Source organism: Ranitomeya variabilis, chromosome 2 (assembly GCF_051348905.1).
Source record: "Ranitomeya variabilis isolate aRanVar5 chromosome 2, aRanVar5.hap1, whole genome shotgun sequence".
Taxonomy (NCBI): Eukaryota; Metazoa; Chordata; class Amphibia; order Anura; family Dendrobatidae; genus Ranitomeya; species Ranitomeya variabilis.
The window spans coordinates 83,270,584-83,296,875 of NC_135233.1; the positions used below are offsets into that span (position 1 = coordinate 83,270,584).

General features: G+C 44.4%; 1 protein-coding gene across 3 annotated transcripts in view; it reads right to left on the reverse strand.

The window, feature by feature from the left end:
* The window catches only part of SLX4IP (SLX4 interacting protein), a 175,427-nt gene that overhangs the window by 81,788 nt on the left and 67,347 nt on the right, over positions 1-26,292 (reverse strand). For all 3 annotated transcript variants that reach the window (XM_077282602.1, XM_077282604.1, XM_077282603.1), the window contains one exon: positions 18,285-18,408. In XM_077282602.1, coding sequence (XP_077138717.1) covers positions 18,285-18,408 — 124 coding nt within the window. The remainder of the gene's footprint in view (positions 1-18,284; positions 18,409-26,292) is intronic.

Consider the following 26,292-nt stretch of genomic DNA (forward strand, 5'->3'; position numbering starts at 1 on the left):
AGCAGCCCGCAGCTGCTCAGAAAAGGCACATCTATTAGATGCGCCAATTCTGGTGCTTTGCCCGGCTCTTCCCACTTGCCCTGTAGCGGTGGCAAGCAGGGTAATGAGGGGTTAATGTCACCTTCCTATTGTAATGTGATATTAAGCCGGCTTAGTAATGGAGAGGCATCAATAGTAGTGATGAGCGAATACACTCGTTACTCGAGATTTCTCAAGCATGCTCGGGGGTCCTCCGAGTATTTTTTAGTGCTTGAAGATTTAGTTTTTATCACCGCAGCTGAATGATTTACATCTGTGAGCCAGCAAAGCAGTCATCAAAGGAAAAGGTGGCTACTTTGAAGAACCTAGAATATAAGACATATTTTCAGTTGTTTCACACTTTTTTGTTAAGTATATAATTCCACATGTGTTAATTCATTGTTTTGATGCCTTCAGTGTGAATTTACAATTTTCATAGTCATGAAAATACAGAAAAATCTTGAAATGAGAAGGTGTGTCCAAACTTTTGGTCTGTACTGTACTTATGCTGGCTAACAGATGTAAATCATTCAGCTGCGGCAAGAAAAACTAAATCTCCGAGCACTAAAAATACTTGGAGGTCACCCGAGCGTGCTCGAGAAATCTCGAGTAACGAGTATACTCGCTCATCACTAGTCAATAAGACACCTATCCATTACTAATCCTATAGCAGTTAAAGGGTTAAATAAACACACACACACATGCAGAAAAAAGTCTTTTAATGAAATAAAACACCACACAGTTTTACCATTTTATTATTCTGCCATTCCAAGCGAAGCCATCGATCTTCTGAAATAAAAATAAAATAATAAACCAACAGTATACTCCCTGATCCGTCGTAGTCCAATATATCAAGTGTTTCACACAGTATCTGGGGGAAATTAGCTAATAAAGCTTACAACCAGGAGTGCTGCTAATGCAACCGCTCCCGGCTGTAAGCGACTGGGGAATGAAGGAGACGCAGCGGGCGCAGGCTCCGTAAAGTGCAGTGATGGCACCGAGCCTGCGCTCCCTCACAGCCTGACCTGAGGTAACCTCTGCACCGTGGGAAAATGTCGGGGAAGAGGATACCGCAGGTAATGTATCTAGTCTATCTATCTATTCTATCTATAGGAAGTTGTTCTTTTTTTTCCCTCTGAGTGCACTCAACTTTATTGGCAGGCACAACGAGAAAAAAAAAAGCATGGAAAAAAAAACCACCAAAAATGTGGCAAAAAATGCCTCAAAAAACGCACCTAAACCTAAAGACACTATTGAGCCTCTAAGCCCACAGACCACCATAACTGAGCTCAACAAGTCGACCTGGTGTCATTAATACCATCCAGGTACGTCTATAGTGAGGAAAAGAGGTAAACTTGCAGTCTCCCATATCAATAGTTCAGGCACGCGCTGAGAGATTGTACAGCAAAGTCTGGTGCCCCCTACCGGTAGATTGATTTCTGAAGGTAATTATACTGGTACCATGGATTAAGGAGATTGCGGAGTGGCGACACTTGGTTACCTAGTAATAAGCATGTCTGGATTAACATTAACACCAGTTACAACTATATAATGATTCACTATTACAACACTACTGTGATGTTACCTGAATGCTCATCTCATGTCACAAAGCTTGATACTTTTGGCATAATATATAAGCCTTGGGGGCACTAGTCTGTAGTCACTGTGTGTGACTGTAGACTTGTAAATCCTCACAGCGCGTGCACTGCACACTAGGAGGATTCTCCGATGCTGGAGCCCGGTGGTCATGCAACGCAGGTTTGCGATTTACATATTTCCGGCCACATTACAACTAGACATGTTCAGACTCACTAAATGCACTGGCATTGAGTGTGGCAGCGCATGTCTAGTCGGCACATGACTGGACGTATGCAAATCACATACTTGCGGTCACGCACCGCCGCTCCTGACACCGGAGAATCCTCAGAGCGTACAGTGCGCGGGCTGTGAGGGTTCACAATTTTGTAGTCACATAGCGTCACGGCAGACATGCAGGCCAAAGACCACAATGCAATAAAACTCTGCAAAACTACCTCACTGAGGTGCCAATTCCATACCCAATTCCTTATTTCTGAATATTCTCATTTCACCTTTCTTGTATAAGATCAATTTCCAAAGTAATTTTAGATGTTCATCACAAGGATATTTTATTGGGGGGAAAAAGCTATTGCCTATTGCAACAAGATTTCTATTTAAAAGGGGTTGCCCACTATTTTAGACATTGATGGCTTACCCTTAAGGCTCATTCACACAACCGGATTATCAGTCCAAGTGCTAGCCATGAAAATAACAGACAGCACTCGGGCCAATGCTATTCAATGGGGCACTGCAGAGGAGTGATTTCTTTTCACTGACTGAATCTGTAGGTGAATATTTTTTTTCACGATTTTCATCCGAAAAATTGGATGAGGCTCACCCATTCAAGTCTATGGATGCAAGAAAAAAAAAATCAGATTCTGTACGGAACCACAGTCTAGAATTCGACTTTTACAGATACATTACAATTCTGTAACATAACAAACTGTAAATGGTTTTGTAAGTGATTAATAGCTGCTGCATTTAAACAGATTGCACGCGGATGACAAGTGAGAAATTATTTGTCCCACTTTTCTGGATAAAAATCATACAAATTGTTTACACCGTCATGTGACCCCATCCTTAATATAGGCAATTAAAGAAGCACTCCGCCTATCAAAGTTTTTATTTTCTTAATATATTGCGGTCACTATATTATATAGCACTGTGTACTTACAATTGCTCATTTTGCCTTTCTACCCAGCTATTATTCTCTTTGCTCTATGTAGAAAAAGGAAGTTTCTTTTCCCTACATTTATCATCTCCCTCTTCAACTCCTGACCCAGCTGCTCCCTCCCCTCCCTGCCAGGGACTTTTGCAGCTACTTCTGACTCATGCAGGGAAAATTGATCTCCTGTTTCTACACAGAGCTTAGGAGGATTCAGCTTGTCAGTTTTTAATCACGTGAGGTCATAGGCCTAATGGAAAAGAGACGACTTAGCTGGGTAGAAAGGCAAAATGAGCAATTGTAAGTACACAGTGCTGTATAATATGATGACTGCAGTATATTAAGAGGATAAAAGTCTTGATGGGAGGAGGAGGAGGAGTGCTTCTTTAATATCAGATCAGTGAGAGTTTGACAATCGGCTCATCCACTTAGCAGCTGTTTACATCCGCCCATCACTGGCGCTGTAAACAGTGTAGGGAGCCAAAAGAACACAGCTCCATACACCGAGTAGTGGCCGTTCTCTGGTACTGCAGCTCCGGACCGGAAAGGTTATCAATATCCAAGTAGTGGGCATCCCTTTTATTATCACAAATACCCCATTGTGGAGTCACAATCAGCTGCTCCCAACATAAAAGAAATAAAAGTGTACAGTTCTTTGATATAACATGTGCTGGACAATGTATATCAGGCTATCTAAACGTTGAACGTCTCAGGCATCAATAAAATTAAAAAAAAAAAGTCCTGTTCTTTGCTGTCCTTGGTCCCTTTCCTTTCCCACTTACGTCATCCCTTGGCACAGTTTGTGTCAGTCTGGTTCACAACCCATTGGAAGATCTTCATTGAGAGGTTAATGTAGCTTGAAGGAGAATTCCTGAACGCCGGGTATTGAATTCCAGTGTTAATAAATTCCTACGGGCAAATTCCTTGTAAACAAAGAAAAATGCTTAAACCGGTTCATTATATTATATTTGTACGTTTAATCGTTGATGTTGTCACAGCATTGTGTTTCCGTTTCGCTCTGGGCCGTACTGTAGCCAATGTGGCTCCCAAGTCAGGAATGACAGGAGCCTGAAGACTGTTCTCAGCCCCGGAGAGGAGCGTTCCTGCTCCGCGGTCCCACACTCCCAGTATCTAACACTTCTGTGCGCTGAGTGAGCAGAGATCTCATTACCCGGCTGGAGACCCAGCGTGCTGCTTAATGGCCTGATATCTGCATTAAAACAGCAGAGTAACGCTCACGGTACACAAACGGTTTTTGTGAGTTGCAATCTTTTTTTTTTTTTCAGTCCCACAGATGCCAATGAAATAGTTAATTGAAAAAAAAAGATGCATACATTTTACGTTTCTAAAGGTTACCTCCTCTCTAATTAAAATAAATATATAGCTCAATTAAAGGAAAGAAAAATTCTAAATCTTCAACACTAAAACATATCCAAAATAGGTTAAAGAGAATCTGTCAGTGGGTTTTTGCCACCCAATCTGATGCAGAGACAGAGATCCCGATTCCAGTTATGTGTCACTTATTGGGCTTCTTGCTGCAGTTTTGATAAAATCACTATTATCTGAAGCAGATCTACCAGTTCTCTAATAATAATAATAATAATAATCTTTAGTTCTCTAAATGTCAAGCAGTTTACAACCCCGCCCACACCACCAATTGGCAGCTTTCTGCCTATGCAGTGTATACAAAAGCTGCCAATCAGCGGTGGGGGTGTGGCTGGACTACCTGGCAGCAGGTTTACTAGCCCTCTAGTGATCTACATTATGCTGCTCTCAAATTAGGTAGCAAAACCCAGTGACATATTCCCTTATAAAAAAAAATGAAGGGGTGCACTGATTTTTTCACTCCAGTAAAAAAAGAAATAGAATTACAAGGCAGCAGTTTAAAATATGAAAATGAAATACAAAAGCATTTTCTTATTAGCAAGGGTGTAAGAATTAACAAGGCAACTTTTGTGTCCCTGAAAAGCAGACGCTGGGCCCAGGTTGGCTGCGGAGAACCTGTACATCTGAATCCTCTGGTGCTGAGAATTCATCAAAAAGGATGGAAAAGAAATGGGGGTCACCCAAGCACAGAGTTCTACTGTCCCAGATGGTTACTGGTGTGGTACTGGTAACCAGCATTACTGTATAAAGGGGCTCCATTATAATTCTGGCTATGGGGCCCTCATCGATATGTACACCCTTCCCCTTATGGAATGAAGGAGGATGAATGAATGAGATGCATAGTGTGCACAGAGAAGCGAGCCAATACATGTCACCTCAGTCCAGCATTGCCATGTCAGTGAAATTCTGGACAAAACCTCAAAGTTCACAGCATAGGACTGAATTTTGATGCATCTGTTGAATTGAACTATGGGGACCAGTAATATTTTGGTGGAATTCCCAAGGTAAATGAGACTTTCATATTTTAAGAATGAATGACTAAATACTGAGTGATGACATTCACATTTAGATTTTCAGTCTCAATCACTGACAGACAAACAGGCTTTGCTCAAGAATATCTCTGTATTTCGCACCATCCATCTTCCCCTTTACTCTGACCATTTTCTCTGTCCCTGATGCCGAAAAACATCCCTACAGAATGATGCTGCCACCACCATGTTTCACTGTATGGATGGTGTTCTTGGGGTGACGAGCTGTGTTGGTTTGGTGACAAACATAGCATTTACCTTTGTGGCCAAAAAGTTCAATTTTGGTCTCATCTGACCACAGCACCTTATTTGATCCCATGAATTTTTATTTATGCCCATATTTTTCCCACTTCACCAACTCAGACTATTTAGTGCTGATGCGTCACACATAAATCGGATTATAAAAATATTTAAAAACAGGTTGTAATGTAACAAAATAGGTAAAAAGCCAAAGGAGTGAATACTTTTGCAAGCCACTGTACATATACACCTTTTGTCTCTGCCGAGCGTGCATGTGTTGTCAAAAAGGAGGGGAGAAGAGGCCGCTGCCAAACAAGGATTGGGCCTGTTGAAGTACATCTACCTGATCCTTCTTTTTACAAACACATGTTGTCAAGGGAAAGCCAGGACTCTGCACACATTATTAGAAGGTTGATCAGTCCCACCGATACTGGAGAATTCATTGCAGATTGGTTTGCAGTGTATGGCCACCTACAGCCTCATCAGTCCTATGAACCAACAAATACTGTAGCATTCTGTACTACACTTTTTGAGGCCAGCAGCAAGTAGTAAGAGGGGCTTATTCTGCTGATGGTTCTTCCAAGAAACGGAAAGGGATTATTTTGGGAAATTTACAATATTTGAGAACAGAGTCTAAGTGATCTCTCTGAAGGCAAAGTGGGGAAGTACTGCCTGATCTACTGATTTCACACATCATCTAAAAAAAGAAGAAACTGCTGAATATAATAAATTGCCCCTACCATTGCCAAACAAGTTTCCTTCCCTATGAATTCTAGAAGTATTAGCAATATCAGTACTTGGAGAATTTAAAAAGCTTTATAAAGCATAAATTAAAAACAAAAAATCCATGCAAATATCTGTGTAATAAGTAATTATCAGTTTCGAAAATGTTTCAGCTACGAATATAGTTTACAAAATAGTTTAGTATTTCCCATTGTAAAAAGGAAAGAAAGGTCCCGCCACAAACATTAAGGGAGGAAATTATCTCTGTAATTACGGTCAAAGCCTCCAACTAAGTTTTGGGTTTCAGACTCCACAGGTCTCTATAGGTTGTCTGAATGGCAGAAAGTCCCGAGTTAGGTCATGTGCATAACTAATGACCCAGATGCCTTGGGCAATGATGTGGAACAAATGTATCATATGTTCCAAAGCCTCCTTCATGCAGTTTACCAACAAGGCCGAACTGCTCCCTTGGGTTGATTATTATATCAAACACATCAAGAGTGTTCATTTCATCGGTAAGAAAAAAAAAATGCTTATGGCTTTGTAGTCTGGTGCAAAGAAAGGGACCATCGTCCAGTCTATTCTTTGATATTGCGGCAACACATGTCAATAGCAAGGTCAAAAATCAAAAAGACCGCGAGGAAATCTTATATAACTATAAAATAATAGACAGCAGTTTCACATTTCAGTAGTCGCATCTATAGAAGCCGTCTCCGCTTCCTAATTAGCTTCTCAAATGGACAAAATCTTCAACTGCGCTAATAAATAGGCAAGTCAGAAACACAAATAGTAATAGCAAGTATGTTCTGTCATATCACGGATCGTCTATTAGGACATGCTGCATGCTTTTTATGGGTCAAGTTCTTCTAAAGTGGTTGGCCACTTTATTTCAATAAATGTGCTAAGAACGTGACTTTGTGGCAAGCTTGTATGTTCTCCCCTTGTTTTAGAGGGTTTCCTATGGGTCCTCCTGCCACGCTCCAAAGATAAACTGAAAGGCCGGGATCACACATATGCGAGATACGGCCGAGTCTCGCAGGTGAAATCCCAGCTCTGGCGCCGGCACTTCGGAGCGGAGCGTGCAGCCGCACAGCAATACATGGAGCTGCACGCTCCACTCCCAAGTGCCGGCGCCTGAGGAGGGATTTCACCTGCGAGACTCGGCCGTATCTCGCGTATGTGTGATCCCGGCCATAGAGAACTTAGATTGTGAGCCCCAATGGAGTTAATGGCGCTGTACACCAGTAGGCGAGTCAAATAAATAATAAATTTCCATATACCGTATATACTCGAGTATAAGCCGAGATTTTCAGCCCAAATTTTTGGGCTGAAAGTGCCCCTCTCGGCTTATACTCGAGTCACTGTCGGCGGCAGGGTCGGCGGGTGAGAGGGCGCTGAGGCATACTTACCTAGTCCCGGCGATCCTGGCGCTCCCCCTGCCCGTCCCACGGTCTCCGGGTGCCGCAGCTCTTCCCCTGTACAGCGGTCACGTGGGACCGCTCATTAGAGAAATGAATATGGACTCCACTCCCATAGGGGCGGAGCCGCCTATTCATTTCTCTAATCAGCGGTAACTGTGACCGCTGACAGAGGAAGAGGCTGCGGCACCGAAGACCAGCTGTCCAGGGGAAGGAGCCAGGGATGCCGGGAGCAGGTAAGTATTACATATTCACCTGTCCGCGCTCCACACGCCGGGCGCCGCTCTGTCTTCGCGTCCTCTTGCTCTGACTGTACAGGTCAGAGGGCGCGATGACGCATATAGTGTGCGCGCCGCCCTCTGCCTGATCAGTCAGTGCGGAGAGACGCCGGGACGGGACGCTGAGGACCTGCAAGCAAGAGAGGTGAGTATGTGTTTTATTATTTTTATTGCAGCAGCAGCAGCACAGCTTTCTATGGCACATCTATGGGGCAGTAATGAACGGTGCAGGGCATTGTATATGGGGCATCTATGGGGCAATAATGAACGGTGCAGAGCACTATATGGCACATCTATGGGGCAGTAATGAACGGTGCAGAGCACTATATGGCACAGCTATGGGGCAATAAGGAATGGTGCAGAGCACTATATGGCACAGCTATGGGGCAATAAGGAATGGTGCAGAGCACTATATGGCACATCTATGGGGCAATAATGAACGGTGCAGAGCACTATATGGCACAGCTATGGGGCAATAATGAACGGTGCAGAGCACTATATGGCACAGCTATGGGGCAATTATGAACGGTGCAGAGCACTATATGGCACAGCTATGGGGCAATTATGAACGGTGCAGCGCGCTATGGGGCAATTATGAACGGTGCACAGCTTTCTATTGCACAGCTATGGGGCAATTATGAACGGTGCAGAGCACTATATGGCACAGCTATGGGGCAATAATGAATGGTGCAGAGCAGTATATGGCACAGCTTTCTATGGTACGGCTATGGGGCAATAATGAATGGTGCAGAGCACTATATGGCACAGCTATGGGGCCATAATGAATGGTATGGAGCATCTATTTTTATTTTTGAAATTCACCGGTAGCTGCTGCATTTTCCACCCTAGGCTTATACTCGAGTCAATAAGTTTTCCCATTTTTTTGTGGCAAAATTAGGGGGGTCGGCTTATACTCGGGTCGGCTTATACTCGAGTATATACGGTACATTGTCTCGCACCATTCAGAAGGAGAAATGTTCCTCATTAAACTACAGGTTCTTCTCCTGTACTTGTTAGTGCCACCTTCCTCACTGCACAGTTCTCCTCCCTCCATACAGTGGAGGAGCATGTGACCAGGCCTGTCCATCTGCTTTCTCCATTAGGAAAACACTTCACATGGGAAACTGTTTTTCCATTGGAAGAGGCTGATGGTCTGATCACATGCTCTTCCACCAGCAGCCATTGTATGGAGGAGAACTGTGCAGTCTGTGAGGAACCAAGTACAGGAGGAGATCATGTGATACTTATACATTAGAAAGCGACAAAAAAATCATGTCCAAAATATACAAAGCAGCATCACAATGATCAGTAGGAGGAGTACGCCAACACTGCCCATTGATAAAGTGGCAGAGTGAAACCAGAGATGAAAGCTATATTGCCCATGTTACAGCTTTAACGTTCCCCACACATATTAGAAATCTATCTATCTATCTATCTATCTATCTATCTGTCCCAATTCCACCTTACACAACAAAAATGTTTGGCTCAACTGAGGGATCTTGTGTTTATTCTGGTAGAGAATTATCTTCCCACTGGAGAAAAGGGTCTTATATTTCTATTTCAACCAGGGGGAGTTGGGAGGCCCCCATACACAATAAAAGGTAGAACGAATCCGCCAAAATCAGCACGTTCGGCTGACTCTAATATGCATGAGGACCTTAAGACTGAATTTAATGATCTCAGAGGGGTGAGAGATTGCGCGAGTCATGTTCTGAAACAGATTTTGTCACCACGAGAACTTGTCTTCTCAGATACCCATAACCTGCATCTTTGGATGTGACTACATTCTCAACCATAATCAAGAAGATCAGGGAAATCTTTCACAAACTAAAATTTACCCAAACAAATTACCAGGAGAGAACTCTTTAAATTACTATGGCCCTAATAATAGTAAACTAATGAGGGTAAGTACACTGCTAAGCAAGGAAAGGAGAAAAATAAAGTGTGCAACACAAGGCAAGAAATATACAGCTCTGGCAAAAATTAAGAGACCACTGCAAAATTTTCAGTTTGTCTGATTTTTCTCTTTATAGGTATACTAGCTATTGAACCCGTTCTACGCCCGGGTGGAGAGCATTTATATTGGTATATGGTCTCCATCCTGGTATGTGCTGCTACCATCTTGCCCCCTCATCCTGTCATATGCTGCTCCCATCCTGCGCCCCCTTCCTGTCATGCGCAGCCCCCATCCTGCGCCCTCATCCTGTTTGTGCGCCCCCATCCTGTCATGTGGTGCTCCCATCCTGCACCTACAGCACCCCAGGTGACCAGTTGCTGCAGTGATGTTGCTTTACCTTAGGGGAGGGTAATGTCATGCTAAGATGCAATGGTGTTCTCTTCACCAGGTAAAACACATTCTGAATCCAGGCCAGAGAGGAGAGCTCAATACCCACATTCAGGGGAGCTTCCCTAGGCTTTATGTATCCTGACCTGGAGGAGGAGCTAGTTAGTTGTTCAGAGACACTGAAGTAGAACTGAGTGCAGACAGAGAGGCCTGGCAGCCACGAGGGAGCTGCAGCCTCTGGAAGGAGAGATAACCTGGAAGGTTGAATGTGGAGTAGCCAGAAGGGAAGGAGCACAGGAGAGGAAGAGAGCTCAGAGGGGAACTGTGACAGGGCACCCTCAGAGCTGAAGCGCAGTACCGGGAAACGGGAGACCGAGGCTTTTGTGGGACCCTAGGACACAGAGAAGAACCGGAGGGCACGACACTACACGTTAAATGCCCGCACCATGCCTGAGACGCAGCAGCACCTGAGGAGCCCGGGGCATGTTAGAGTCCCTGTAAAACTGCTCAACCTGCCCATCATGCAGGTACCTGTCCCAGGACAGGGGGGAAATTAGAGGACTCTTTAGGAATCTTCAGGCAGCAGGGACCTCACCTTTAACAGCGCTAGTTGGAAAGGCTCATGGACCTCTACTGGAACAAGGGAACTCTCTATTGCCTCTGAGCTGGCCGGACCACCATCATCCGTGCCTGGTACCCTGGGCTGTGACCAGCAACATACAGTAAACCAGGTAAAGACTTACAATTTGTCTCCTCTATTTATTCACCGACACATATCATCTTAGCCACACACCATAGGACCCCTGGGTACCCCACTTCACCTTTGGAAAGTGTAACATCTGTGCTGCCGCAACATACCCCAGGGGACTCCTTGAATGCAGCGTCGGTCCTACTACTGACTGAACTCCACAGGTGGCGTCATGACAAACTTTGAACATTTTCCCCTTTAATGTTGAGGCCCAGGGCCATGGACCGGGTCGCAGCCACCATGACATCCCCCTTGCGAATGGACCCGGTACCGAGTACCCTACTGCCCTGCAGGCGACTCACACCCCCATGCTGTCATGTGCTGCTCCCATCCTGCACCCCAATTCTGGTATGTGCTGCCCCCATCCTGCGCCCCATCCTGTCATGTGCTGCTCTCATTCTGCGCCCCCATCCTGTCATATACTGCTCCCATCCTGCACCCCCATTCTGTAATGTGCTGCTCCCATCCTGCATCCCCATTCTGTAATGTGCTGCACCCATTATGTGCCCCAATTCTGTCATATGGTGCGCCCATCCTGCACCCCCATCTTAACAAGCGCTGCTCCCATCCTGCGCCCCCATTCTGTAATGTGCTACTCCCATCCTATGCCCCCATTCTGTCATGTGCTGCCCCCATTCTGTCATGTGCTGCTCTCATCCTGCGCACCCATCCTGTCATATGCTGCTCCCATCCTGCGCCCCCATCATGTCATGTGCTGCTCCCTTCCTGTGCCCCCATCTTGTCATGTGCTCCTCCCATCCATATGCCCCGTATGCTGCTCCATAAAGGTTGATGGCCCCCATAAGATGCTCCATAGCATAGCAAACAGCAATAAAGGATAACATATTATGCAACCTGGGAAAACGGGGTCACAAAACAAAATTATCAAACACATAAAAACCCTAGATGGTGACCCCAGTGCATATATGGACAATTGCAGGACTAGCTGCATAATTCAACAAGACAGAAACAAAGCACCAAAAAGCAGTTTTTATAGTCCAAAGAGGTAGATAAAAAAATATAATTTATTTTTAATTGTAAAGCAAATTAAATTCACGGCGCAGGGTTTGAAGTTCACTGACTGTATGTTTACTACCAATTCTCCCTTTTAGTGACATCTTTTTTCTTTTCTACTGATGTGTTAGCGCATATACTTTGATGGAAGCCCACTGTAGGCTATGATATGCTTTGACTGCGTCTGATCTATATACTATTATTGGTGGAATTGGTTTGATATCTATGCATTTGATTGACTCCCTGTGCTGTTCAACTGCCCTGGTCTTTTTATATGCTGCTTTTTTGTGTGATTTTTTTCCTGCTATGCCTTTAATCTGTTTGCTATACAATTAAAAATAAATTATATTTTTTTATCTAACTCTTTGGACTTAAAAAACTGCTTTTTGGTGCTTTGTTTCTGTCCATAGCATAGCAGTATGCTGCTGCGAATTAAAAAAAATTGACACTCACCACTCTCGCTGGGCGCCTGGTCAGACGCCGCTCAATCAGCCAAACTACACCATGTTCCAAATTATTATGCAAATGACATTTTTCTCTGATTTTCCTAAATGGTCAGTGCAAATGACAGTCAGTCTAATAAAAGTCATCACCCGTTAGAATATACATCGAATTTTATTGAAGAAACCTCCCAATGATAACAGTATAATCTCCAAAATGAACAAAAACTTAAAATGCACTGTTCCAAATTATTAGGCACAGTAGAATTTCTAAACATTTGATATGTTTTAAAGAACTGAAAATGCTCATTTTTGGAATTTGCAGCATTAGGAGGTCACATTCACTGAACAAAAAAGCTACTTAACTCCAAAACATCCTAACAGGCCAAGTTATATGTTAACATAGGACCCTTCTTTGATATCACCTTCACAATTCTTGCATTAATTGAACTTGTGAGTTTTTGGAGAGTTTCTGCTTGTATTTCTTTGCATGAAGTCAGAATAGCCTCCCAGAGCTGCTGTTTTGATGTGAACTGCCTCCCACCCTCATAGATCTTTTGCTTGATGATACTCCAAAGGTTCTCTATAGGGTTGAGGTCAGGGGAAGATGGTGGCCACACCATGAGTTTATCTCCTTTTATGCCCATAGCGGCCAATGACTCAGAGGTATTCTTTGCAGCATGAGATGGTTTTCTCCTGAAGGCATGTTTCTGCTTTTTATACCATGGAAGAAAGTTGTCAGTCAGAAACTCTATATACTTTGCAGAGGTCATTTTCACACCTTCAGGAACCTTAAAGGGCCCTACCAGCTGTTTCTCCATGATTCCGTCCCAAAACATGACTCCTTCACCTCCTTGCTGACGTCGCAGCCTTGTTGGGACATGGTGACCATCCACCAACCATCCACTACTCCATCCATCTGGACCATCCAGGGTTGCTCGACACTCATCAGTAAACAAGACTGTTTGAAAATTAGTTTTCATGTATGTCTGGGCCCACTGCAACCGTTTCTGCTTGTGAACACTGTTTAGGGGTGGCCCAACAGTAGGTTTATGAACCACAGCAAGTCTTTGAAGGATCGTACACCTTGAGGTTCGAAGGACTCCAGAGGCACCAGCAGCTTCAAATAACTGTTTGCTGCTTTGTAATGGTATTTTGGCAGCTGCTCTCTTAATCCAATGAATTTGTCTGGCAGAAACCTTCCTCATTATGCCTTTATCTGCATGAACTCTGTCTGTGCTCGGTTTCAGTCACAAATATCTTCACAGTATGATGATCACTCTTAAGTTTTCGTGAAATATCTAATGTTTTCCTACCTTGTCCAAGGCATTGCACTTTTTAACGCTTTTCAGCAGCAGAGAGATCCTTTTTATTTCCAATATTGCTTGAAGCCTGGGGCCTGCTTAATAATGTGGAACATCATTTTTAAGTAGTTTTCCTTTAATTAGAATCACCTGGAAAACTAATTATCACATGTGTTTAAGATTGATTTCAGTGATCTATTGAGCCCTGAAACACAATACCATCCTCGAGTTTATTTGAAAAACAAAACAATTAAATCTTTATGACACTTAAATCCAATTTGCATAATAATTTGGAACATAGTGTAGATATCCACTTTGCACTGAGGAGGGGCAGTGCCCCGAAACACAGTGTCTGCAAATTGAGATTCTGGTTTGGCTTTTATTCTAAGTCATGTGACAAGGCTCGTTAAAGGGTCAACATTGACTGTTAGGATTGCTACTTCCAATAGGTGGCACTAGAGTTCTAGTCATCTTCCTCTCTGAAGAGACAATTTGCATATTTCCCAGAGGAGCATTGCGGCTTTAAGGCTCCTCACCTCGACATGCTCAACATGTCACTCTCCGCAAGGAGAAACAATACTTCTTGGATCCCATTTAATTGCATGAAATAAGTATTTGATACAAATGAAAAACAGAACCTTATATTTGGTACAGAAACCTTTGTTTTCAATTACAGACGTCAGACATTTCCTGTAGTTCTTGACCAAGTTTGCAAACACTGCAGCAGGGATTTTGGCCCACTCCTCCATACAGATCATCTCCAAATCTTTCAGGTTTCTGGGCTGTCGCTGGGCAACATTGAGTTTCAGCTCCCTCCAAAGATTTTCTATTGAGTTCAGGTCTGGAGACTGGCTAGGCCACTCTAGGACCTTGAAATGCTTCTTGCGGAGCCACTTCTTAGTTGCCCTGGCTGTGTGTTTTGGGTCATTGTCACGCTGGTAGACCCAGCCACAACCCATCTTCAATGATCTTACTGAGGGAAGGATGCTGTTGACCAAAATCTCACGATACTTGACCCCATCCATCCTCCCTTTAACAAGTCCCCTTTGCAGAAAAGCAGTTGCAAAGTATGATGTTTCCCTCACCATGTTTCACGGTTGGCACAGTGTTCCTGGGGTTGTACTCATCCTTCTTCTTCCTCCAAATACGACGAGTGGAGTTGATATCAAAAAGTTCTATTTTGGTATCATCTGACCACATGACCTTCTCCCATGCCTCCCCTGGAGCATCCTGATGGTCACTGGCGAACTTCAAATGGGCCTGGACATGTGCTGGCGTGAGCAGGGGGATCTTGTGTGCCCTGCAGGATTTTAATCCATGACAGCGTAGTGTGCTACTCACGGTAATGTTTGAGACTATAGTCCCATCTCTCCTCAGGTCATTGCCCAGGTCCTCCTGTATAGTTCTAGGCAGATTCCTGACCATTCTCAGAATCATCCTTACCCCACGAGGCGAGATTTTGCATGGAGCCCCAGACCAAGGAAGAGTGACAGTGATCTTGTTTTTCTTCCATTTTCTAATAATTGTGCAAACAGTTGTTGTCATCTCACCAAGCTGCTTCACTATTGTCCTGTAGCCCATACCAGCCATGTGCATGTATACAATTTCGTCCCAGGTGTCCTTAGACAGCTCTTAAGTCTTGGCCATGGTGGAGAGGTTGGAGTGTGATTTGTGCAGTCTATGGACAGGTGTCTATCATACAGGTAAGGAGATTAAACAGGGGCAATTAATACAGGTAAGAGTGTAGAGTAGGAGGGCTTCTTAAAGAAAAACTAACAGGTCTGTGAGGGCCAGAATTCTTGCTGGTTTGTATGTGATCAAATACTTATTTCATGCAATAAAATACAATTTAATTACAGTATGTAAAAATCAAACAATGTGATTTTCTGGATTCACAGTTGAAGTGTACTTACAATAAAAATGACACCTCTCCATTCTTGGTAGGTGGGAAAACTTGCAAAATCGCAGTGTATGAAATACTTACGGTATATTGCCCACTGTATATAATATGGCCCAGTGTGATACCAAAACGATTCTGACAACAACAGTAATGTAGGACTCCGAGTATGAGAATGGTTGTCACATTTCTAATCCCACCTTTTCTTCTTTTTACTAAATCTAAAATTACTATCTGCTGTTTTCAGCACAAAACGAGACAACAGACTGAGATCTTGACATAAATAGCCATGCATCTATGTGAGAACAATAATGTATTTATATGAATCAGAATATTGTGCAATTGTAGAAAATGTGGGAAAAAATATTCTTCCCCTCAAATATCCACCGTGAATAATTGTGTTTCTCACATTAACATTTAGCTTTTCTAGGAAAACGCCTTCTCGCACCCACATACGTGGGAAGGTTTTATTTTCTCTGCAGTTTCATAAGACACTTAATGCAAAAGACCATAGAAATAGAAAAAGTTGCAATAATATAAGAAAATATTCCTTTCTTAAGAGCAGCTGAAGTGATTAGAATTTACTGAGAAAATTACGCATATATTACAGAGGATCATCAGGCCACATTCAGGACCTCCCTCGCTCACACAAGGCACTTTACTGTACTTCGAAATCTCTCAGATATTACACCAATAACAGTACAAACTTTAGTGTAAAGATTTTTTTTTTTTTTACATAGTGACTTATTTACATACATTTTTTTTTTTTTTAACAAAGTACAAGGGAAAAAAAATCTACTGTGCTGGGTCATTTATATGAATACACTCATATGGAAATAACTCATGAAAGAATAAAGATACGTTAAAAGCAAGCACACCATTGTTTTTCTTGTGAAATTCTCAATAAGTTTGATGTGTCATATGACCCTCTTCCCATTGGAAAAAATAAAGTTGGATCCAAAATGGCCGACTTCAAAATGGCCGCCATGGTCACCACCCATTTTGAACAGTTTTCCCCCTTCCATATACTAATGTGCCACAAACAGGAAGTTGATATCACCAACCATTCCCAATTTATTTAGGTGTATCCATATAAATGGCCCACCCTGTACTGTTGATCACATATTAGATTTGATAAACGTCTCGATATGGCACTTTGAAAGGAACCACTCAGAAACCTTTACCAAGCCAATTTCTTGATTTGATTGTGTAATCCTTTAAAAGATAAGCCAGTTGATCCCTATATGCCCCCGAAGTGGTACTCCAGCAATGAGAATTTGCTTTTTGAAGTTGTGTCTGGAAGTGCATTTGGGTGTGACGGTGCACTTTTAGCTTCTCAGCCTCACATTGTATTCCCACCTAGCAGCACCCAACCCAGACTGATTGACAGGTCATGTGCTCTGCTGCACAACTACTAACTTGTCAATCAGTCAGGAGAGGGGTGCGGTTAGTTTGGGAATACAAAGCTGAGAAGCTTTAAGTGCATCGTCATACTAAATCCACTTCCAGACAACTTCAAAACACGCTTTCTCGCTGCAAGTGCAGTGCTTTGGGGTCACAGAGGGATAATGGCTCATCTTTTAAAGGGCTACACGGTCAAATGAATGATTTGGTGGGGGCAGGTTCCCTCTCAATAAAGAATGGCGCAATGCTTCAAACAGGTTGTGGCCCTTGTAGCCCCTTTTATTGCATCTCATGATTCGATTTGCCTGGCAGGCACGCTTCGTATTTTATGCAATTATATTCCAAGTCGTTTTCCTGGTGTCATCTCTATAATATTTCTTATCTTGACCAATAATCAGTAAAGAAGAATTCTCAGAATTTTTTTTCCCCACTAAAAACTTTCCTAATTAGGTATGTGAGGTAGTGCAAATTTATTCATATACTCACCAATCTCCATCTTCCCGGTTGCCAGCATTGCTCTGGTCCTCTTCTGGCCCACATGACCGCTCCACAGCTTTGCTAGGTCACACTGGGTGGAGCGATACTTTTTTTCCCTTGTGAGCCTATGCAAACTGGGACCTAAGGGGTAACGTTTCTCATTGTGGAGAGTGACATGCTAGGGTAAGAAGACTCATGAACCATGGGAAATTAAATATACAAGGAGGAAGTGGAGGAGGAGCATCGCACGGCTTATAAGTCTCCTTACTTTGGCGTGTCATTCTACGCAAGGAGAGACGTTACCCCTTAGACCCCAGTCAGAGTCCCCTCATACATCCAAATCGGATCTCATGTTTAGCACTGAGGAGGGGCAACACCCCCGAAGCACAAGTCTACAAATTGAGATTCTGGCTCTTATCCGAAGTCCTGTGTCAAGGCTCGTTAAAGGGTCGATATTAACTTTTAGGATTGCTAGTTCCTCTCTGAAAAGGCCATGTACTTCTATGAAAACTTCCATTGAGAAAGAGACTTCTGCTCCACACAAAAAAACACTGTGTGAGCCGGTTAGTCTATTTTCCGGTCAAGTGGGTGAGAAGAGGACAGGAGCAGCGCTGAAGACCAGAGAAGACTGCGATCGGTAAGTATTTTAATACATTTGCAATACATCACATAATTAACAAGGAGTAGGGGAAAAAAATTCAGAGACATCTTCTTTAATGTGGTCCATTTATTTCTGATTTTCTATTATTTAGTAACTGAACATATTTTCTCATCAGTCCCTAAATTCTCATTTCATGTAATAACAGCAGTAAACACTTTGCAAAAAATAAAAAAAATCTAAATTTCCAGTATTCGGTGACCCAGGTGAAGGCAAGCACGTACCTTTCAGAAAGAGCGGGCTGGCTGGCGTGTACTCCTTGTGCTTCACTTGGACTTGCTGCCTCCGGCTCTCAATATGCTGCGTCACTCTGGTATCGATTGTGTCTTTGAGTAACAGACAAACTTCCTGAGAAGCAAATCAATAAAGGTCTGATTTATACGTCTTACACCAGTAATGTGCTGCACGGAATGAAACAAGAAATGCCATGGTAAGGGCAACATATTTTACCGATACACACGGGGCTCGTTGCTGTCATTACGTCAATGTGCATTTGTTTATTTATTTTCTTCATTTTGAACTTTTATGCATTCTATTGCATTGTATTTTGCAATATTTGCTTTTAGTATATTATTTATGAGTTCTTTACACTGTTTCATTACTAAAAGGGATAGCCCAGTGAAGGTAATGTATGTTCATACACCCTACCAGGCCATATTGATATCTTAGGAAGGGGGTTTCCATATCAGGATACTTCTCTAGGAGCCATAACCGAGAGCGTTTCTGTACAATCTGTTGTTTAGAGGATGTAAGCCTTGTTGTAGCATACGGACAGACACTCATTGGAAAGGCTGTCTTGTTATACTACATTTTACCAAATGCCTGACTGATCCGTTGGTTGAAATCAGCTGTGAGAATTGCCTGAGAATTGGTGTGTGCCGCAATTAATTTGGTGCATCATATTTTTGCACATGCCTCATGAACAATGATTTATGAAACACCAGACTTAAAGAGGTTGTCCACTACTTTTTCATTGATTACCTATCCTTAGGAAAGGTTATCAGTGAGTGATCAGTCTGGGTCCGACACCCGGCACTCCTGCCAATCAGCTATTCTCAGTGTTGCCGGAAATGAACAACTGCAGAGCCGATCCATCTTCTGATAGTGGCCGCCAGGGCCAAACCTCCAACTCCTCAATTTCCATTGCACCGACTCCGACTCCACCAAAATGGGCTCCAACTCCACAGCCCTGGTGACTGCAACAGGGTACTACACATCCGATACATTCAAATCAATAGGAGGCAGATGTGCAGTACCCTGCCGCAGCCATTATCAGAAGATGGAGCAGTTCCGCAATCAAGCAGTTCTGGCCGGCAGACGCCGAGAACAGCTAATCGACTGGGGCACAGGGTGTTGGACCCCAACCAATCAGACATTAATGACCGATTCCAAGTATAGGTCACCAATGAAAAAGTAGTATACAATCTCTTTAATGAAAATACGTCTCATCTTTCTCTGTCTGCATATTTGTTTTGTACTTGCTCCTAAATATTTCCACGTTTTGGGAAGTGCCGACTTTCTACTCATTACCGGAGAATACAAATAAGCGCGAATCCTGAACTTAAAATAAGCAACTGCAAAAAGAAAAAACCCACTTCAATGACTAAATATCAGGACAGATTTTGGCTAGGGGGCTTCATCTGCAGGTACGACAGCCCTGCTGTATGGGTCATATCCACTGTAATAGGAGCAGTACCAATAGAGCCGTAAAGTCTGGTTCAAACACTAGGTTACTGTTCACACTGAGGTTTTTAAAGGTATTTTCCACTTTAAGAAAAGTGGACCCCAAACACATACACTACCGTTCAAAAGTTTAGGGTCACCCAGGCAATCTTGTGTTTTCCATGAAAACTCATACTTTTATTAGTCAAATGAGTTGCCAAATGAATTGAAAATCTAGTCCAGACATTGACAAGGTTCGAAAAAAAAGACGTTTATGTGAAATAATAATTTTCTCCTTCAAACTTTGCTTTTGTCAAAGAATGCTCCCTTTGCAGCAATTCCAGCATTGCAGCCCTTTGGTATTCTAGCAGTTCATTTGCTGAGGTAATCTGGAGAAATTTCACCCCATGCTTCCAGAAGCCCCTCCCACAAGTTGGTTTGGCTTGATGGGCACTTGTTACGTACCATACGGTCAAGCTGCTCCCACAACAGCTCAATGGGGTTGAGGTCTGGTGACTGCGCTGGCCACTCCATTACTTATAGAATACCAGCTGCCTGCTTCTACCCTAAATAGTTCTTGCATAATTTGGAGGTGTGCTTTGGGTCATTATCCTGTTGTAGGCAACAGCACCAAAAGCAACCCCAGACCATCACGTTACCTCCACCATGCTTGACAGATGGCGTCAGGCACTCTTCCAGCATCTTTTCAGTTGTTCTGTGTCTCACAAATGTTCTTCTGTGTGATCCAAACACCTCGAACTTGGATTCGTCTGTCCATAACACTTTTTTCCAATCTTCCTCTGTGCAATGTCTGTGTTCTTTTGCCCATATTAATCTTTTCCTTTTATTAGCCAGTCTCAGATATGGCTTTTTCTCTGCCACTCTGCCCTGAAGGCCAGCATCCCGGAGTCGCCTCTTCACTGTAGACGTTGGCACTGGCATTTTGCATGTACTATTTAATGAAGCTGCCAGTTGAGGACCTGTGAGGGGTCGATTTCTCAAACTACAGACTCTAATGTACTTGTCTTGTTGCTCAGTTGTGCAGCGCGGCCTCCCACTTCTCTTCCTACTCTCGTTAGAGCCTGTTTGTGCTCTCCTCTGAAGGGTACACACCGTTGTAGGAAATCTTCAGTTTCTTGGCAATTTTTTCTGGCCATTTTTAGAGTTTAATAGAACCAACAAATGTAATGCTCCAGATTCTCAACTAGCTCAAAGGAAGGTCAGGTTTATAGCTTCTCTAATCAGCCAAACTGTTTTCAGCTGTGCTAACATACTTGCACAAGGGTTTTCAAGGGTATTCTAACCATCCATTAGCCTTCTAACACAGTTAGCAAACACAAAGTACCATAAGAACACTGGAATGATGGTTGTTGGAAATGGGCCTCTATACACCTGAAGATATTGCATTACAAACCAGACGTTTGCAGCTAGAATAGTCATTTACCACATTACCAATGTATAGAGTGTATTTCTGAATCATTTAATGTTAGCTTAATTGGAAAAAACTGTGTTTTACTTTCAAAAATATGGAAATTTCTAAGTGACCCTAAACTTTTGAACGGTAGTGTATATTTAATACAACAAAATGAGCCATATATTTGAACACAAATCCCCTTCCCTGGTGCCATCTAAACAAAATTTTAAATCACTACTGCAGCCAATCACTGACCTCGGTGGCTAGTACTGTCTATATTGACACAGCTTCTGAATTCAGTGATTGACTACAGTGGTGATGAAATCTCTTGACGTGACATAACCGCTGCAGCCAAGCCACTGAGACTGGATCAGCAGTGGAGTGTCGAAAAGGGCAAATAGCTGGTCTATTATTTATGTCCCATACTGTATATAAAAAAAATTGGGGTCTTCTTTTCTTAAAGTGTAAATCTCCTTACAGCTGAGAGAAGCTAGGGGATTTCAGCACGAGAACAGGGAATCAGAAGATGCCCTGAGGACTGTACAGTGACACGGATGAGCTGGAGAGCTGAGCGGTGAATTGAGTATTCGTATCCGTATTATTTTATTTTTTACATATTACATTTATTATGTTATGGGATCCGGAACCCTTGAAAAGAATAAGGGACATTAACTTATCAAAGAATCATAATTCCCAGAAGAAAAAAAAAAGACATAAGCAGGCAAATTCTAATTTTGCTCGATCTGCTCATCTCTAGTTGACAAGATTTTCCCCTTCAGCTTCCATGTAAATCTTTGGCGGTGTTTGAAGAAGGAGCATACAAATCTGAGAAAATTAGTGACGTGGAGGTCATGAAGGGGGGCGAATAATTCGGAAACTGATGCAGTCATTAAAAAAGTGACATTAGGTGTTGGATTGGGAGAAGCCCTTTCTTATATTCGTTGCGTTTTGATATTTACATGGTTCTTGATTCATTGGTTTATTACAAATAGCAGAATGTTTGTATATTTTGGTAATAAACCTAATTTGGAATGGGGGGATGAATAATTTTCATTGCAAGTATCGTACATCTCTTTCTGAAAACACACGATCATTTGTTCATCTTGTAGAAGGTCCGGCTTTATTCGGATGACACAGTCTGCAGGATTCTTCGTTCAATATTTCTTGAATTATCATTCCATATGAAGACTTTTTTCGGTTGTCCCAATGGGCAATACACACGATGAGACCGAGCTACTCGGCTCTTAAGTCATATTATGGCGTCTGAAGAACCACTAATTATTGCGGCTAGCACCATTATAAAGCCACGGAAGACTTTGTTACTGGTGCTCCCGTCATCGTAGTCAAACTCAGAGTTTGCAGTAGACATTGAAAGGACTTTAGCACCTAATCATAAAACATGAACAAATCCTACATTCACTAAAAGTGTTTACTAATTCCCTTAAAACCAATAAAAGACGACAAATTGTAGGAAAACCGTGCACTTGTGTAAGGCAGGTAATTAGCCAACAGCTCCGAACGCCTCGTCTTATCTCAGACAAATTGACAGTTTAAAACGGATTATGAGGTCCATGGAATTATGAGACTCAGGAGGCAGCTGGAGGCAAGACAGTGAGACGACAAATACACCTCAGAATTGGCTGATTTCATGTCTAGATTAGCCACGGAGTACTATGACCTTCTTCCCTATCCCAAGAAGTCATCTTCTCATACACCGGTCTCAGCACCTGTCTGTGCTCCAGGCTGCAGACACATTGTAAGATGGCTGGGGTTTGCTGTGCAGAGTGCGCTCCAAGAGTTTGCTTTGTTTGTTTTGTGCCTTAGAGGGGTTTTCCCACAAACAAATCTTTGAATAATAATAATAATTTCCACAATTGGATGCATTTAAAAAAAAATGTTCCTGTGATGGGATAATCTAATAAATGCGACCCCTGCTGTGTACTGTGTAATGGCTGTGTCTTACCATACACGAACATAGTCTGATCCTACCACAGCTCCTGGGCGGGGGGAAGCCAAAGAGTATACAGACATTACAGCACAGGATCACAGCTGATTATTTTCGTGAGGTAAAACATTTCCCTGACTGTTTTTTAAAAATGTTTTACCTCACAGAAAAATCAGCCGTGATCCCCTTCTGTACTGTCTGTATCCTCTTTTTCGTCCTCCCCTGCCCAGAAGCTGTGGTATGATCAGACCATGTTCCTGTACGGTCAGACACGGCCATTACACAGTACACAGCAGGGACACATTTATAAGATTGTCTCAGCACAGGAACATTTTTTTAAAGACATCCAATTGTGGAAATTATTATTATTTCCAAATCTACTGTCCCCCAAATGGAATGCAGGGCACGGGGAAAAAAAGGACTTGCATACCCAGGCAGAATTTTAAAAAAAAGAAGGACCTGTCCTCCCCAGGGAATGCAGGTCACAGAAAGAAGAAAGACGTGACCTTCGCCAGGGAATGCAGGTCACAGAAAGAAGAAAGACCCGTCCTACCAAGGGACTGCAGGGCACAGAGAGAAGAAGGACGTGCCCTCCCCAGGGAATGGAGGTCACAGAGAGAAGAAAGACGTGCCCTCCCCAGGAAATGCAGGGCACAGAGAGCAGAAGGACCTGTCCTCCCCAGGGAGTGCCGGGCACAGAGAGAAGAAAGACGTGCCCTCCCCAGGGACTGCAGAGCACAGAGAGAAGAAAGACGTGCCCTCCCCAGGGAATGCTGGGCACAGAGAGAAGCAAGACGTGCCCTCCCCAGGGAATGGAGGTCACAGAGAGAAGAAAGACGTGCCCTCCCCAGGTAATGCAGGGCACAGAGAGAAGAAGGACCTGTCCTCCCCTGGGACTGCAGGGCACAGAGAGAAGAAAGACATGCCCTCCCCAGGGAATGGAGGTCACAGAGAGAAGAAGGACCTGTCCTCCCCAGGGAATGCTGGGCACAGAGAGAAGAAAGACTTGCCCTCCCCAGAGAATGAAGGTCACAGAGAGAAGAAAGACATTCCCTCCCCAGGGAATGCAATGCGGGTCACAGAGAGAAGAAAGACGTGCCCTCCCCAGGGAACGCAGGGCACAGAGAGAAGAAGGACCTGTCCTCCCCAGGGAATGCCGGGCACAGAGAGAAGGACCTGTCCTCCCCAGGGAATGCTGGGCACAGAGAGAAGAAAGACGTGCCCTCCCCAGGGACTGCAGGGCACAGAGAGAAGAAAGACGTGCCCTCCCCAGGAAATGCTGGGCACAGAGAGAAGCAAGACGTGCCTTCCCCAGGGAATGCTGGGCACAGAGAGAAGAAAGACGTGTCCTCCCCAGGGAATGCAGGGCACAGAGAGAAGGACCTGTCCTCCCCAGGTAATGCAGGGCACAGAGAGAAGAAGGACCTGTCCTCCCCTGGGACTGCAGGGCACAGAGAGAAGAAAGACATGCCCTCCCCAGGGAATCGAGGTCACAGAGAGAAGAAAGACCCGTCCTCCCCAGGGAATGCAGGTCACAGAGAGGAGAAAGATGTGCCCTCCCCAGGGACTGCAGGGCACAGAGAGAAGAAAGACATGCCCTCCCCAGGGAATGCAGGGCACAGAGAGAAGAAAGACCCGTCCTCCCCAGGGAATGCAGGTCACAGAGAGGAGAAAGACGTGCCCTCCCCAGGGACTGCAGGGCACAGAGAGAAGAAGGACCTGTCCTCCCCAGGGAATGCTGGGCACAGAGAGAAGGACCTGTCCTCCCCAGGGAATGCAGGGCACAGAGAGAAGAAAGACGTGCCCTCCCCAGGGACTGCAGGGCACAGAAAGAAGAAAGACGTGCCCTCCCCAAGGAATGCTGGGCACAGAGAGAAGCAAGATGTGCCCTCCCTAGGGAATGGAGGTCACAGAGAGAAGAAAGTCGTGCCCTCCCCAGGGAATGCAGGGCACAGAGAGAAGAAGGACCTGTCCTCCCCAGGTAATGCAGGGCACAGAGAGAAGAAGGACCTGTCCTCCCCTGGGACTGCAGGGCACAGAGAGAAGAAAGACATGCCCTCCCCAGGGAATGGAGGTCACAGAGAGAAGAAAGACCCGTCATCCCCAGGTAATGCAGGTCACAGAGAGAAGAAGGACCTGTCCTCCCCAGGGAATGCTGGGCACAGAGAGAAGAAAGACTTGCCCTCCCCAGAGAATGGAGGTCACAGAGAGAAGAAAGACATTCCCTCCCCAGGGAATGCGGGGCACAGAGAGAAGAAAGACGTGCCCTCTCCCCAGGGAATGGAGGTCACAGAGAGAAGAAAGACGTGCCCTCCCAACGAAATGCAGGGCACAGAGAGAAGGACCTGTCCTCACCAGGGAATGCAGGGCACAGAGAGAAGGACCTGTCCTCCCCAGGGAACGCAGGGCACAGAGAGAAGAAGGACATGTCCTCCCCAGGGAATGCTGGGCACAGAGAGAAGAAAGACGTGCCCTCCCCAGGGACTGCAGGGCACAGAGAGAAGAAAGACGTGCCCTCCCCAGGAAATGCTGGGCACAGAGAGAAGCAAGACGTGCCCTCCCCAGGGAATGCTGGGCACAGAGAGAAGCAAGACGTGCCCTCCCCAGGGAATGCTGGGCACAGAGAGAAGGACCTGTCCTCACCAGGAATGCAGGTCACAGAGAGAAGGACCTGTCCTCCCCAGGGAATGCAGGGCAAAGAGAGAAGGACCTGTCCTCCCCAGGAATGCTGGGCACAGAGAGAAGAAAGACGTGCCCTCCCCAGGAAATGCAGGGCACAGAGAGAAGGACCTGTCCTCACCAGGAATGCAGGGCACAGAGAGAAGGACCTGTCCTCCCCAGGGAATGCAGGGCAAAGAGAGAAGGACCTGTCCTCACCAGGGAATGCAGGGCACAGAGAGAAGGACCTGTCCTCCCCAGGAAATGCAGGGCACAGAGAGAAGAAGGACATGTCCTCCCCAGGGAATGCTGGGCACAGAGAGAAGAAAGACGTGCCCTCCCCAGGAAATGCTGGGCACAGAGAGCAGAAGGACCTGTCCTCCCCAGGGAATGCTGGGCACAGAGAGAAGAAAGACGTGCCCTCCCCAGGAAATGCTGGGCACAGAGAGAAGCAAGACGTGCCCTCCCCAGGGAATGGAGGTCACAGAGAGAAGAAAGACCCATCCTCCCCAGGGAATGTAGGGAACAGAGAGAAGAAGGACCCGTCCACTGG